Below are 17,081 nucleotides of genomic sequence, written 5' to 3' on the forward strand. Positions count from 1 at the left end.
AAGCCCTTCAAGACCACAGTAGATAACTTTCTCCTAAATTCATAGAGCCAGAGAAACTTAAGTAAAATGAAAAAGCAGAGAAACTACTCCCAATTAAAAGAACTGGAGAAACCCCCTGAAAGAATAAACAATGAAAAAGACAACTCCAGTCTACCAGATCCCAAGTTCAAAAATGAGGTAATAAAAATGCTGAAGGAATTAAGAAAATTTATCTATAGAAATGCAGGTCACTGTAACAAGGAGCTAGAAACTATAAAGAGGAACCAATCAAAATTAGACAACTCAATTGCCAAGATAAACACCAAGCTAAAGGCAATGAATAGCAGACCAAATAATGCAGAAGAACAAATAAGTGATCTGGAAGATAAATAATAGAAATCACCCAATCAGAACAGCAGACAGGAAGACAAATGTAAAAAAAAAAAAAAAAAAAATTAAAGGAACATACAAGATCTACTGGATAATACAAAGCATGCCAACATACATACAATAGGGGTTCCAGAAGGAGAAGAGAGAGAAAAGAGGATCAAAAATGTATTTGAAGAATTTATGGCTGAAAACTTCCCAAACCTAAGAAGGAAACAGATATCCAGGTACAGGAAGTACAGAGGGTCCCAAACAAGATGAACTTAAATGGACCCACAGTGAGACATAACATAATTAAAATGGATAAAGAGAGGATTCTAAAGGCAGCAAGAGAAAAACAAAGAGTCAGTACAAGGGAACCCCCATAAGGTTATCAGCTGATTTCTCTGCAGAAATGTTGCAGGCCAGAAGGGAGTGGCATTATACATTCAAAGTCCTGAAAGGGAAAAACCTGCAACCTAGGATGCTCTACACAGGAAGATTATCCTTTAGAATAGAAGGAGAAACTAAGAATCTCAGACAAGCAAAAACTAAAAGAATATAGCAATACTAAACCTAACCTAAAAGAAATATTGAAGGGTCTTCTCTAAGCAGAAAGGAAGCAAGAATCTATAGGAAAGGGAAAAACACAATAGGAGAGGCAAATATATAAAAAGATTGAAGATCACTTAAATAAGCCAGTAAGAAAATTTTTATAAAAGCAGTTATAACTATAATGAACAGCAAAAAAAAAATAAACATGAAGATGTAAAATAGGACATCAAAATCACAAGATGTGGGGGAGGGGCATAAAAATGTAGATATTTTAGAATGTATTTGAACTTATATGACTATCAGTCTAAAGAAGGTAGAAATAGTTATGGGTTAACATGCTTGAAAACCAGGGTAACCACAAATCAAAAACATACAATAGATTCACAAAAAACAAAAAGAAAGGAACTCAAGCATAATACAAAAGAAAACCACCAAGTCACAAAAGAAAAACAAAAAGAAGAAAGGAACAAAGAAGAACTACACAATAAACTGCAAAACAAGGTTTAAAATGGCAATAAATACATGCTTATCAATAATTACTTTAAATGTCAATGGACTAAATGCTCTGATCAAAAGACATAGAGTGGAAGATTGGATTAAAAAAAACCAAGAACCTATAATATACTGCCTACAAGAGACCCACTTTAGGGTGAAAGACATACATAGATTGAAAGTGAGGAGATGGAAAAAGATATTTCATGCAAATGGAAATGACAAGAAAGCAAGGGTAGCAATACTCATATCAGACAAAATAGACTTTAAAACAAAGGCCATAAAGAAAGGTAAAGAAGGACACTATATAATGATAAAAGGATCAATACAAGAAGAGGATATTACACTGGTTAACAGATATGCACCCAATATAGGAGCACCTAAATACATAAAACAAATACTAACAGACATAAAGGGAGAAACTGAGGGGAATACAATAACAGTAGGAGACTTTAACACTCCACTGACATCAATGGACAGATCTTCTAGAAAGAAAACCAATAAGGCAACAGAGATCCTAAATCACACAACAGAGTAGTTGAACTTAATTGATATCTACAGGACACCACATCCAAAAAACCCAGAATGCACATTCTTTTCAAGCATGCATGGAACATTCTCTAGGACAGACCACATACTAGGACAAATTTAAGAGGATAGAAATTATTTCAAGCATTTTTTTCTGACCACAATGGTATGAAACTAGAAATCAACCACAGAAAGAAAAATAAGAAAAAAAATGATTACATGGAAACTAAACAATATGCTAATAAAAGAACCAATGGGTCAACAATAAAATCAAGGGGGAAATCAGAAAATACCTCGAGACAAACAACAATGAAAACACAACTATACAAAACCTATGGGATGCAGCAAAAGCAGTTCTAAGAGGAAAGTTCATAGCAATGCAGGCCTTCCTCAAAAAACAAGAAAGGGCTTCCCTGGTGGCGCAGTGGTTGAGACTCTGCCTGCCGATGCAGGAGACACAGGTTCGAGCCCTGGTCTGGGAGGATCCCACATGCCACGGAGCAACTGGGCCCGTGAGCCACAATTACTGAGCCTGCGCATCTGGAGCCTGTGCTCCACAACAAGAGAGGCCGCGATAGTGAGAGGCCCGCGCACCGCGATGAAGAGTGGCCCCCGCTTGCCACAACTAGAGAAAGCCCTCGCACAGAAACGAAGACCCAACACAGCCATAAATAAATAAATAAATAAATTTGAGAAAAATATAAAATAAACATTTAAAAAAAAAAAAAAAAAAGAAAAATCTCAAATAAACAACTTAAACTACCAATTAAAAGAATCAGAAAAAGAACAAACAAAACCCAAAGTGAGCAGAAGGAAGGAAAGAATAAAGATCAAAGAGGAAATAAATAAACTAGAGATCCAAAAAAGAAAAAAAAGAAAAAGAAAAAAATCAATAAAACCAGAGCTTGCTTTTTGAAAGGACAAACAAAATTGACAAACCTCTATAGCCAGGCTCACCAAGAAGGAAAATAAATAAATTAAAAAAAAAATAAAAATGAAAGAGGAAAAATAACAACCAATACCACAGAAATACAAAAAATCATAAGAAAATACTATGAAGTTATATGTGAACAAATTGGACAAGCTAGAAGAAATGGAGAAATATCAAGAAACATACCACCTGCCAAAACTGAGTCAAGTAGAAATAGATAATATGAACAGACCAATCACTAGAAGTGAAATAGAATCTGTAACTTTTAAAAAAACTCCCTGCAAACAAAACTCCAGGACTGGATGGCTTCACTGGGGAATTCTACCAAACATACAAAGAACTTATACCTATCCTTCTCAAACTCTTCCAAAAGACTGAAGAGGAAAGAACACTCCCAAAGTCATTCTATGAAGCCACCATCACCCTGATACCAAAACCAGACAGACACTACAAAAAAAGAAAATTAAAGGCCAATATCTTTGATGAATATAGATGTGAAAATCCTCAACAAAATATTAGCAAACTGAATCCAGCACATAATAAGGATTATGCACCATGATCAAGTTGGATTCATTCCAGGGTCACAAGGATGGTTCAACATATGCAAATCAATCAATGTGACAGACCATATCAACAAAAGACAAAAACCACATGGTCATCTCAACTGATGCAGAAAAAGCATTTGATAAATTCAACACCCATTCATGATAAAAAACTTTCACCAAAGTGGGTACAGAGGGAACGTATCTCAACATAATAAAAGCCATTTACGACAAACCCATAGCCATCATAATACTCAACAGTGAAAAGCTGAAAGCCTCCCTGCTAAATTCTGAAACAAGACATGAATGCCCTCTCTCATCACTTCTATTCAAATAGTACTGGAAGCCCTAGCCACAGCAATCAGACAGGAAAAAGAAATAAAAGGTATCCAAATCAGAAGGACGAGGTAAAATTGTCATTATATGCAGATGACATGATACTCTACACAGAAAACCCTAAACACTCCACACCAACACTATGAGAACTAATAAATGAATTCAGGAAGGTAGCAGGATACAAGATTAATATACAGAAATCTGTTGCATTTCTTTACATTAATAATGAAATATCAGAAAGAGAAAGTAAAATGGAAAGATATCCCATCTCTTGGATTGGAAGAATTAATATTGTTAAAATGGCCATATTACCCAAAGCATCTACAGATTTAATGTGATCCTATCAAATTACCTATGACATTTTTCATAGAACTAGAACAAATAATCCTAAAATTTATATGGAACCACAAACAACCCAGAATTACCAAAGCAATCCTGAGGAAAAAGAACAAAGCTGGAGGCATAACCCTCCCAGACTTCAGCCAACCCTACAAAGCTACTGTAATCAAAACAGTATGGTACTGGCACAAAACCAAACACGGCTCAACGGAACAGAGTAGAGAGGCCAGACATAAACCCACACACCCATGGTCAATTAATCTTCAACAAAGCAGGCAAGAACATACAGTGGAGAACAGTCAGTCTCTTCAGCAAGTAGTGCTGAGAAAGGTGGATAGCCTCATGTAAATCAGTGAAGTTAGAACACTCCCTCACACCATATACAAAAATAAACTCAAAATGGTTTAAAGACTTAAATATAAGACATGACACCATAAAACTCCTAGAAGAGAACATAGGCAAAACATTCTCCGACATAAATCATAGCAATATTTTCTTAGATCAGTCTCCCAAGGCAAAAGAAATAAAATAAAAAATAAACAAGTGGGGCCTAATCAAACTTAAAAGCTTTTGCACAACAAAGGAAACCATAAACAAAATAAAAAGACAACCTATGGACTGGGAGAAAATATTTGCCAACGATGTGACTGACAAGGGATTAGTTTCCAAAATATACAAACAGCTCATACAGCTCAATATCAAAGAAACAAACAACCCAATCAAAAAATGGGCAGAAGACCTAAATCGATATTTCTCCAAAGAAGACATACAGATGGCCAAAAGGCACACGAAAAGATGCTCAGCGTCACTAATTATTAGGGAAATGCAAACCAAAACTACAGTGAGGTGTCACTGGTCAGAATTACTATCATCAAAAAGTCTACAAATAATAAATGCTGGAGAGGGTGTGGAGAAAAAGGAAACCTCCTACACTGTTGGTGGGAATATAATTGGTGCAGCCACTATGGAAAACAGTATGGAGTTTCCTCAGAAAAACAAAAATAGAGCTACTGCGTGATCCAGTGATGCCACTCCTGAGTATATACCTGGAAAAGATGAAAACTAATTCAAAAATATACATGCACCCCAACGTTCATAGCAGCACTATTTACAATAGCTAAGATTTGGAAGCAATCGAAGTGTCTATCAACAGATGAGTGGATAAAGAAGATGTGGTGCGTGTGTATACACACACACACACACACACACACGTATATACACAATGGAATATTACTCAACCATAAAAAAGAATGAAATATTGCCATTTGCAGCAAGGTGCATGGACTTATAGAGATCATCATACTAAGCGAAGTAAGTCAGACAGAGAAAGACAAATACATGATATCACTTATATGTGGAATCTAAAACATAATACAAATGAATTTATTTACAAAACAAAAACAGACTCACAGACATAGAAAACAAATTTATGGTTACCAAAGGGGAAGGAGCAGGAGATAAGCTAGGAGTTTGGGGTTAACATATACACACCACTATATATAAAATAGATAAACAAGGATTTACTGTTGTGTTTATAGCACAGGGAACTATATTCAATATCTTATAATAACCTATAAAGGGAAAGAATCTGAAAAAAATATATATATGTATAACTGAATCACTTTACTGTACATCTAAAACTAACACAATATTGTAAATCAACTGTATTTCAATTAAAAAAAAAGAAACTACTAATAATATGAAAATTGTCTTCCCCCAAGCTCTGAAATGTTACCTGCTCCATTTTCCCTTCCCATCTCATCCAATCCAGGCCCCAGCTGGCATTGATATCATTGGTTTTTACAGCGTATCAGAGACAGATTTAGCCTGCTTTTAAATCCATGCATCTCTGTCTTTTTAATTTCATAGGATTTGAATTCTTATTAAATTAAGGATATAGAATATGCTCCAAACACAACTACTGTAAGATACAAATGAGACTAAAAGCTACCATGGGCAGAGACAAGAAGCAAACAGAAAAATCAAAACACTGTAATTATACTCTACATTTCAACCACAAGGTTCATCTGGTTCATTCAAAACTGGAGTAGTTTACATTTACTGTCATCATGTCAACCAATGAAGTGTCAAATATGAAAGCGAGGTAAAAGTCATAATAATCTATATATTGAACATAGGCAGCTCTCAGTCTTCAGATAGACTCTACTTCCAAAAAGTTTATTTTAAATTAGCCATTTGCAACTCACAAAGCACTGCCTCCAAAGAAACAATGTCATTGGTGGTAATTACATTTCTAAATTAATTCACATCTTGGCTAGAATACTACAAAGGGAGTAAGAAATATAACAAACAGTTCTAGTAATTTCTAAAAATACAGGGTTTTTTTTGGTTTTGTTTTTTTTTTTTTTTTACCTCAAATCCATATTCTCGGAAAACAGCTTAGAGATAAAACAAAACACAGAAATTTCAATAGAGATTGTGACTGTGTCTCAGTTCTTAAAGGGTTTCAAATTTGGTGACAGTGACTCCTGATAATGCCAATGCTACATCAAAATGTATACATTTCTTTTTCCGCCACTAGAATTACTTTCACACATATCTGCTATGAACAGAGTATTCTAGTTTCATAAAATAGAATCAGGAAAGAGAAAAAAAGGAAGTGATTCTCTTGAGATAAATGAACAAAAAGGATAAGGGACAGACAAGATAATAAGATGCATGCACACATCTAAGGCAGGCTGCTTAAAACAGAATTATTTGCACTTGGGCATGGTAAGAGAAAGAGGAGAATAGGAAGATCTCAACTGCTGAATAATCCTCCTGCTGATACAAAGAGTGAGGAAGAGTCTGATGGTGATAACCAGTGTCCTCACTTCCAAAATATGGCTGAGACCACCACCCAAAAGAGTTGTAGTGAGCACTTAGCTCAGGACTGGAATGCAACAGGAGTTCGGTAAACATGATTTCACATCTTTCTTTCCAGAAGGAAGAATTAATTTAGTTAGCAAAAGCATCCTACTCTGGTAATAAGAATATAAAAACAGGCTCCATCTGGTATTGCTACTTTATTACTTTTAAGATAAAAATAATATTGGACTGACTTATATGTGTATATTTTAAGGGTCTTGAATAAATCACATCCCATACTGCTTATTGCTTTTGTTGTTAACATTCATTCATTGAACAAATATGTGAGCCTATACTCTGTACCAGGCCCTGTTCTATGTGTTAGGGGCACAGTAGTGAACAAAACCAAATCCTTGACCTCTTGGAGCTGACATTCTAGTATGGAAGATAGGCGATATATAAATGCATAAATAAGATACATCCTATGTCAGGTAATAAGTGCTGTGGATATGAAGTGATATGGATGGGGTGCCAGTGAGATGGGGGATGAGCAATGAGGACGTGAAGGAAATGCAGGATTGAGCCATGCCCCCTATGTATGTAGGGGAGGAGAATCTAGGCAGAGGAAACTGCAAGTGCAAAGGCCTTGAGGCAGGAGTACGCTTGGCGTGGCTGAGGAATAACAAGGAGGCTGGTGTGACGCAAAGCAAAGTGATGGAGAAGAGTGGTAAGAGACCAGGTCAGAGTGGCGTGCGTGTGTGTGTGTGTGTCTGTGTGTGTGTGGGGGGGGTGCAGGGCAGGGGGTGGGCGGTGTCAGGGGTGGCAAATACGGTAGGGTCTTGCAGGCCTTTGTAAGAACTTTGGTTTCTAACTAGAGGAGTATTGGAGGGTTTGTTATGAGCCGTGACATCATCTGACTTAGAACGTGAAAGGATCACTCCAGCTGCTGTGCAGACTAGAATAGCAGGGAGACCAGTTAGGATGCTCTTATGATAATCCAGGTGGGTACAGATGGTAGAGGCTTGGACCAGGATGAGCACAAAAGGCAGAAGCAATGGAATTAGCTAAAGGACTAAACATGAGATATGTGAGAAAGAGAGAATCAAGGATGACTCCAAGTTTTTTGGCCAGAGGACCTGGAAGAATGGGGTTGCAATCTGGATTTCAAGGAAAAGGTCTTGACTAGGAGTATCTACGTTCTCATTTAAAGCCATGAGAATGAGTCATCGAAAGCGGTACTTCTCGGGCCACGTTTTTGGGCTTTTCTGTTATTGTTTTTTGTTTTTTTTTTAATTTATTTTTTGGCTGTGCTGTGTGGCTTGTGGGATGATAGTTCCCTGACCAGGGATTGAACCTGGGCCCTCAGCAGTGACAGTGTGGAGTCCTACTGGACCATCAGGGAATTCCCTAAAGTGGTACTTCTCAAACCTTAGTGTGCCTAAGAACCATCTGAAGAGCTTGTTAAAACAGATTCCAGGGCCCCATTCCTAGAGATTCTGATTCAGGTCTGGGGTGGAGCCTGAGAACATGCATTTCTATTAAGCTCCAAGCCAATGTTTTTTTTGTTTTGCTTTGTTTTTAATTTTTTATTGACGTATAGTAGATTTACAATGTTGTTTTAGTTTCTGGTGTACAGTGAAGTGATTCAGTTATACATATATATATATTCTTTTTTATATTCTTCTCCATTATGGTTTATTACAAGATATTGACTATAGTTCCCTGTGCTATACAGTAGGCCCTTGTTGTTTATCTATTTTATATATATTAGTTTGTATCTGCTAATCCCAAACTCCTAATTTATCTCCCCCATCCCCCTTCCCCTTTGGTAACCATAAACCTGTTTTCTATGTCCGTGAGTCTATTTCTGTTTCATAAATAAGTTCATTTGTATCATATTTTAGATTCCACATATAAGTAATATCATATGATATTTGTCTTTGTCTGACTTACTTCACTTAGTATGATAATCTCTAGGTCCATCCATATTGCTGCAAATGGCATTATCTTATGCTTTCTATGGCTGAGTAGTATTCCACTGTATATATGTACCACATCTTCCTTATCTAGTCATCTGCTGATGGACATTTTGGTTGCTCCAGCCAATATTCATGTGCCGTCCTAGAAGCACACTTCGAGTAGAGCTGACTAGAGTTAATGTCGATGGAGAAAGGGACGGGTCCAAAGACTTTGGGACACTTTTAACACGAGGAGGTTGCAAAGACGAGGTGAGACCAACAAAGGAGACAGGAAAGAGCCACCAGTGAAACAAGCAGAGATGTAAACGAGTGGGTGGTGTTGCCATTACTCTTAAGATAAAATAATATTGGACTGATTTGTATGTGTGTATTTTAAGGGTCTTGGATGAATGATACAATATACTGCTCATTGCTTTTATTGTTAACATTCATTCGTTCAACAAATATGAGTGCATACTATGTACTGGGCACTATGTGCTGGGGACACGGTAACCCCACTGAAAAGGTGTTTCAAGGAGGATGGAATGAACAGATGTATCAAATCTGTTGCTGACAGGTCAAGACAGAGGAGATCTGAGAATTGGCCACAAGATTTGGAAATGGGAGGTCACTGGAGACCTGAACAAGCATAGTATTAGTGGGGTTGTAGTGATAAGATCTAAACTGGAACAGGTTCAGGAGGGAATAGGAGGAGATGAACCAAGACAGTGGGTAAAGGCAACCCTTCTAGAGACTTCTTGCTGTAAAAGAGAGCCACAAAATGGGGAGGAAACTGGATAGACATGGGGAAGGGACAAAGGAGGCTTCTTTCATTAACAATAAGAGGTATTTCGGGAGGTTTATATTCTGATGAGAATGATCTAGACAGAGAAAAACTGAAGTTTATCTTCAAATAAGTAAAGATAATGCAGCAGAGAGGGGATGTGATAGTTAATTTTATGTGTCAACTTGGCTAGGCCATGGTAGCCAGTTTCAAATACCAGTCTAGATCTTGCTGTGAAGGTATTTTTTTAAATGCGATTAACATTTCATCAGTAGACCTTGAGTGAAGCAGAGTACCCTCCACAGTGTGGGCAGGCCTCTTCTGACCTGTTGAAGGATTAAGAGAAAAATACCGAGGTCTCCCTGAGGAAGAGGGAATTCTGCTTCAGATGCCTTCAGAGTCAAGCTGCAACATCAGCTCTTCCTGTGTCTCCAGCGCACCGGCCAGCCCAGCAGATTTTGGCCTTGCCAGTCTCCGACAATTGAGTAAACCAATTCTTTAAAATAAATTTATTTCCATATATAGACATATATCCTACTGGTTCTGTTTTTTGGAGAACTCTAATACAGAGGACACTTTCTGGAGGGCGGTTCTTGAAAGGCCAGAGAGATGGATTCTCGGGCACAAGTGGAGGTGATGGCCTTGGTCAGGAGTATGGACAAGCTTATCCACACTAACAGGAGGAAGAGGGATAAATGAGCACAGATGCAGCGAGATGTGGAAATGAAACATGCAGAGGTTCTCTTTGGATTTCTTCTATTTTCTCAGTGTAATAAGGAGCAGGTTATCATTAAAGAGTCAGAAAAGGAAAAAGTAGTGTTAGGAGTTTCAAGAGAGAAGGAATGATAGTCATCCAGGAAAATGGGAGGGTCAGCGGAGTTGGGTGATGGTCTCCAAACTTGCTACACGTTAGAATTAACAGAGGAACTTTGAAAAATTCCAATGCCCAGTACAATTAAATCATAATTTGGGGGGCTGGGAGCAAGGCATCAATAATTTTAAATGCTCCGCCAGTTATTATTCTGTGCAGTCAGGTTTTAGAAACACACAACTAAAGGTTCACTTTTGTTTAGTGGTTATGAATTCAAAGTGAGACCAGTAAGCGTGGTGGGCATCTTTCTCAAGTTGCCTTAGCATCTGGGGTGCAGGCATGGAGTAGGTGGAGAGTTGGTTTAACAACAACTGGGAATTTTCTAGGTGAATGCAGTGGAGGGAGGGGGCAAAGGAGTTCAGGGTAGAAGATGCAAGGGACAGATTTATAGTCATGGATCACATAATATAAGCTGCATAGGAGAAGTGCGAAGATGAAGGTGGCGTGAGTCAAGAAAAAGTGGTAGGTTGTAAATCCTGGTGGGTGAATTATTATTGACGTTTGAGTCCTAGAGGAAATGAGCTGAAAAGATAGAAGGCAGTGGTTGGAGGATGGGATGCTTTCAACTGAGACTTTGAAGGTGTACAGTCACTGGTAATGATAGGAGTAAGTGGGGTAGATACAAAGAACATTGGAAGAAAATAAGATCAAGAATTGAGAGGCCAGAGAAATGGAAATTTCTACAGATGGATAGTAAAATTGCCAATAACTGTAACAGAAACAGTACTGGAGAGATTAACTAACAATGAACCAGGAGCTAGAAACATCAGAGAATGAAGTGGAACGACCCAGAGGGTCTGTAGATGTTATATACAAGCAGAGAAACAGGAAGTCAAAATGTAAATCATGTAAATACATGATACTTCTTCAACTGGAATAATCAAATAATATTAAACTAGAAAAGTAATGGCTGGTAATATGATCATCAATAAGGGCACTAAGAGTTATTAAAATTTAATTTCTAAAATAGCATCAGATACTTTATCACAAATCTTCAAGTGTGTATTTTAAAAAATAGCCAAAATCCTCCACCCCTCCCTATACCTATGGCGTTTTTAAGGACTTTGCTGCTCCTCCCATCCAGAGGCAGGGTCTATTTTTCTGCGCCTTGACTCTGGGGTGGTCTTGGGACTTGCTTTGGATGAGAGAACACTGCAGACCATCCTCAGGAGGCCTTGCATATTCCTACTTTCCCTCTTGGATCTCTGGCACCGCCAAAGCTAGGCTATCCTGCTTGGTGACAGGACTCAATCATCCCCAGCTAACAGATGGGTAACAAATACCAAATGCATGAATGATACCATTTATAGTGGGCTGAATATATAGCCCCCCAAAAAGATACATCCATGTCCTAATCCCTGAAACCTGTGACTAACACTGCATATAGCAAAAGAATTGATTAAATTAAGGATCTTGAGAGATAGTGCTTATCCTAGATTATCTGGGTGGGCCCCAACTGGAATCACATGAAACTTATGAGAGGGGCACAGGGAGTTCTGAGATCAACACCCGGAGGAAAAGACACAGAGAAGAGGGGGAGGTGATGTGACAACAGAGGCAAAGATTGGAATGATGCGGCCACAAGCCAAGGAATGCCTGGAGCCACCAGACGCTGGAAAAAACAAGGAATGGATTCTCACACAGAGCCTTTGGAGGGAAGACAGCCATGCCAACACATTGATTTCAGACTTATGACCTCCAGAACTGTAAGAGAATAAATTTCTGTTGCTTTAAGCCACCCAGGTTATGGTACTTGATTATACAACCGCAGAAAACTCATAGACCATCCTAGACCATTTGGGCTCCAGCCAAGCCTCTAGCTGACCCCAGATGCACAAAGCAAGCCCAGCCAAAATCAGTCCAGCCCAGCCCAGAGGACCTACTGACTCACGAGCATTAATAAATAGTGGTTGTAAGCTACTAAGTTTGCTGATGGTTTGTTACATGCAAAAGTTAGGCCATACATATATACATATATATATATATATATATATATATACATGAAATATAATACCTCTTAGTGCTCCTTAGTCTCTTTCTAACTTTTTCTACTCATGTTTATAGAACCACTTCAAAGGTGCAAGTTAACTGCAGACAATTTCATTCTTATTCCAAAGGACTTTATATCCCTGCTCAAAGCCATAAGACTTGCAGTTTCTTCTGAGGGAAGTGTTTACGTCCCTCCCCCACTGACATCAGACTTTGTTATATGACTTGTCTCAGCCAAGGGCATGTGTGTGGTTGTGACATGTACCACATCTGACTGGAAGCTTTAACAGCTATTGCACCTTTTGACCAGTTTTCCTCCTTTTCTCTCTTTGCCATGAGAATACATGTCCTGGATAAGGGGTGCCCTTTCACCTTAGATTCTGGAGTGATAAGGGCATATGGAGCAGAATCTAAAACCAAACTGCAGCTACTGCAGCGTACATGTAACCTAAGTGATAAATAAATCTCTGTGGATGTAAGCCAAGTTGGGGAGTGTTTGTTATGCAGATTAACCTAATAAAAGCCAACTGATACAGTTACTAAAAAGTAATTCTCCAAAGAAAATCACTTGGGTGGAGGAGAATTAAGTTACAGCTCTAATTTTATTTAAAACAGTTTTTTAAAATATGCCAAATACTTTGTACTCCTATGAGTATCCTGAAAAGTGTCCTTTAGTTTCTTAAAATAGCATTTTTATGTAGAATATACTCTTACTACTAATTACTCATTAAATATCAATACATACTGCCAATATATGTGAATATAAACATCAATAGATACTGCCAAGTTTATGTGATACCAAAAAAAAAAATCTGCACAGGCTGTTTCTCTCATGGAGACCTCTGGTATGCCATAACCCACCCTCACCACCCCCATACATACACAGAAGGAAGCAAGCCTTATCCATGTGATGGGTATTGTGCTTTGACAATAAAGGACAGGATAAATGCTAACAAACTGCAGAGTTTCTGAGAACAATGAGTGAAGAATGGTTCTTTGTTAGGTGGACTGTGAGAGTGAGAAGAGCACTTACTGGGCTGGGGATAGAGTCAGGATCCAGCTTCTTCTGGGGCTGCGGTGGACCCGCCATCTGTGCAGGACCTCCGGGGAAGCCTCCTGGGTAGGAGAGCTGTGCACCTGCCATCTGGGGGCCATAGTTGGCTGCTTGGAAAAAATTTTAAAAAGAAATGATTATAATCCCCAAACCCAGACGTAGGGCTCACTGACAATATTATACTGTTCAGTCAAGCACCTTGCATTTTTCATATTAAATAAGGCAGGGAGTTAAACGTGAATATTTACAGTTCCCCTTTACTTTGCACTTGCCACACCAATCAAAAACAGTAAGTGATAGATGCCTAGTAACACAGGAACAAATCTGATTCCCAATTAAGGGCACCCCCAGGGGACCCAAGGCCTCCCTCTGAGCCCTGCCCACCTTACCCTGCTGCAGAGGATATCCAGGGCCCAGGGTCTGTCCTGGAGGAGGCGGGGGCTGGTACTGGGCGTTCGGAGGAGCAGGCCCGTCTTGTCTGTGTGTTGATGGAGGCAAGGGTGAGGCACCGGGGCCGTTTAGTGCAGTGGGTGGTGGTGGGAGAACCTGAGATCCAGGCTGCAAGATGGATGGCTGCGAAGACCGTGGAGGACCCTGGAATGCTGCTGCTGCTGCTGGAGGGCCAGGGGGGCCCTGGCTGGGGGGAGCCATGCCCGAACCTAGGCCAGAAAAAGACCAGCCCACCTAAATGCCACACTTCTCAACACTTTAACTTCTACCACGTATACAACAGGGACACTTCTTTTTCAGAATAAAGCAAGAAGGCACCCGTTCAAGTCACATTTTTTTCCCCCACAAGATGAAATCATCATTCAGAAAGTGACACAGATGCTATTTGGAGTATTGTATACAAGTGGAGCAACATTTATAATGATAGAAAATTAGTAGGATAAATTTTAACTCAGTTGCATTCACTTTTCATGACACATGGCATTAATTAAGGAATTTTATCTGGTACAGAATATAGGAAAATCATACAGAAAAAAAACTTTTTTTGCGTGACAAGCATTATTCACTCAAGTCAATAAATTATTTGCATCCTGTGCTTGACTTGATCAAATGGATTTTGGAAGTAGGTAGAAATAACCAAGGAGAAGGGATGGGCCACTAAAATTCTATCCAATCATACTGGAAATCGTAAAACCAGATTATTTTTTCCTTTCTTTGATTATGTGAAACTGCACTGCTGCTGCTTTGGAGACTTAGCCATTTTGAAACCAGTAAAAAGAAATACTCTGAGGGGGTTTTTTACTGATACTTTTAAGAAACTAACTTTAAGTAATGAAAACATTTGTCATCAAGATAAATGGCTGACTATGCTGTTGTTCCAGTGAAAATTTCTATGGCTCTTATACAGCATTGCTATTGATGTTAATCTCAGTACTGTAACTGTTTTCTCTCCTATTGTTCTCTTTTCTGTCCCACAGCATCTGAGCTTCCATTCTTCCCATGATCTAAATGCAGAATTAAAATGCACTGTGGCGTTTCCCTGGTGGCACAGTGGTTAAGAATCCGCCTGCCAATGCAGGGGACATGGGTTCGAGCCCTGGTCCGGGAAGATCCCACGTGCCACGGAGCAACTAAGCCCGTGTGCCGCAACTACTGAGCCTGCGCTCTAGAGCCCGCGAGCCACAACTACTGAGCCCACGTGCTGCAACTACTGAAGCCCGTGCACCTAGAGCCCGTGCTCTGCAACAAGAAAAGCCACTGCAACGAGAAGCCCACGCACTGCAACGAAGAGTAGCCCCCGCTCGCCACAACCAGAGAAAGCCCGCGCGCAGCAACAAAGACCCAACACAGCCAAAATAAATAAATAAATAAATTTATATTAAAAACAACAACAACAAAAAAAAGCACTGTGAAACAAAGAGTACTACATTTTTGATTTGGGGGCCTCATAATAAACACAGGGTTAAACTACCCTCACGTTTCTTAAAATAATTTCACTGGTCTAATGTTTATTTGTGAAGTCAGCATTTTTTGTTCTTTATTGATCTGGTGTTGAACATAAGGTATTCTGAGGGTCCTTCAATTATCTTGAAATAAATGGCAGCATGATTTGGAAAAAAGTAATTATTGCCATACATAATACAGATGATTTACATGAAAATGTCCAAATACTACTTCAATACGGTATGCCAGAGGCATGTCTATTTTGAATTTGAAGAAAACCTTTCTTAGTAAAAATACTCATGAGACAAGACAGTCAATGAGCGTGAATAATGAAATTGTTACCATAGCTGTTGACGTGCATAGCACTGAGCTGAGTGCCCAGCTGGGTGACGGATGAAGTGGACACCGGACTTGGGTAAGACGATTGTGTAGAGGGTGAGTATGGTGCATAGGAGGGGGCCGCACTGTTGACAGGTGGAGGGCCAGGAAATCTGAGGGAGAAAAGGGGTGATAATGTCATACAGTCTCATATGCAAATGACATACAACAAATGTCAGTAACTTGTAAAATTAAATCAGCCCATCTAGTGGCACTAGGAAAATGACTGATATTATACACTAAATCTTTTATTTATTTTTTAACTCTTTATTTTATATTGGAGTATAGCCGATTAATAACGTTGTGATAGTTTCAGGTGCACAGCAAAGGGACGCAGCCATACATATAGATGTATCCATTCTCCCCCAAACTCACCTCCCATCCAGGTTGCCACATAACATTGAGCAGAGGTCTCTGTGCTAAACAGTAGGTCCTTGCTGGTTATCCATTTTAAATATAGCAGTTACACACTAAATCTTTAATTAACCTCAATGTGAGCTCAAAACGAATCATGTAGCATCATCCCATATCTATGCTCACATGCTACACATATCAAGACACCTAGCCAAAAAAAAAAAAATTCTAACATAAACAAAGAACAAGTTTTGGAAATCAATTTGGGAAGCTGAGTCCATCACAGCCTAATCTATGCTAGGGCTAATGGTCAATAGACCAGAAGTCAAGAAAACTAAAATGCTTTGTGACTGTATCTTTATGATCACTTAGAAATGATTTTGAGAATTGTCTTAAAGATATGTTTTGTAAATCCACTGCTTCATAAAAAGAAGTCATTTCCTTTTCTCAAGAAATGATGCTTTTTGTCTTTTTCTTAAAACTCATGCATGGGGTTTCATAGATATATGAAACAATTGCACACAGGCAGAATGTACATTCTCTACAAGAATGTATTAGTGGCTGTAGTGTGCAGTATGGTTACAGGGCTTGGGCTAACCAGCAGTTAATGGGAGGAGGGGGTAGGTAGTGTTATTTAATCATTTGAGAAAAAAATTCCCCAAAACATGTTCAGAGATATTTCACAGATGTTAACAATACTTTTAAAATATAACATTCTGTGAATCATTTTTTATAGAGATAGTACAGGTAGGATGAAATGTTTCAAATGGAAGTTATGACAAGCAACCTCAAGTATTTTTTTTTAACTTAACAAAAGGTTAAAGATTTAAAATACAGAATGAAAGAATGTACACCATTAGCTATTACTTTTTGACTCGAAAAAACCGATTCATCACTCATTGCATGATACATATCCTAGGAGTT

The 17,081-nt window shown here is 38.7% G+C and overlaps 1 protein-coding gene across 3 annotated transcripts in view; it reads right to left on the reverse strand.

Moving 5' to 3' along the window:
* SEC24D (SEC24 homolog D, COPII coat complex component) overlaps nt 1-17,081 on the reverse strand; it is a 138,020-nt gene that overhangs the window by 80,406 nt on the left and 40,533 nt on the right. For 2 of the 3 annotated variants that reach the window (XM_059923516.1, XM_059923515.1), the window contains 3 exons: nt 15,768-15,916; nt 13,922-14,191; nt 13,512-13,642 (listed from right to left, as the gene is read on the reverse strand). In XM_059923516.1, the coding sequence (XP_059779499.1) occupies nt 13,512-13,642; nt 13,922-14,191; nt 15,768-15,916 (550 nt within the window). The remainder of the gene's footprint in view (nt 1-13,511; nt 13,643-13,921; nt 14,192-15,767; nt 15,917-17,081) is intronic. The other variant, XM_059923517.1, reaches the window with a different exon arrangement.

This window comes from Balaenoptera ricei, chromosome 5, assembly GCF_028023285.1.
Source record: "Balaenoptera ricei isolate mBalRic1 chromosome 5, mBalRic1.hap2, whole genome shotgun sequence".
NCBI lineage: Eukaryota > Metazoa > Chordata > Mammalia > Artiodactyla > Balaenopteridae > Balaenoptera > Balaenoptera ricei.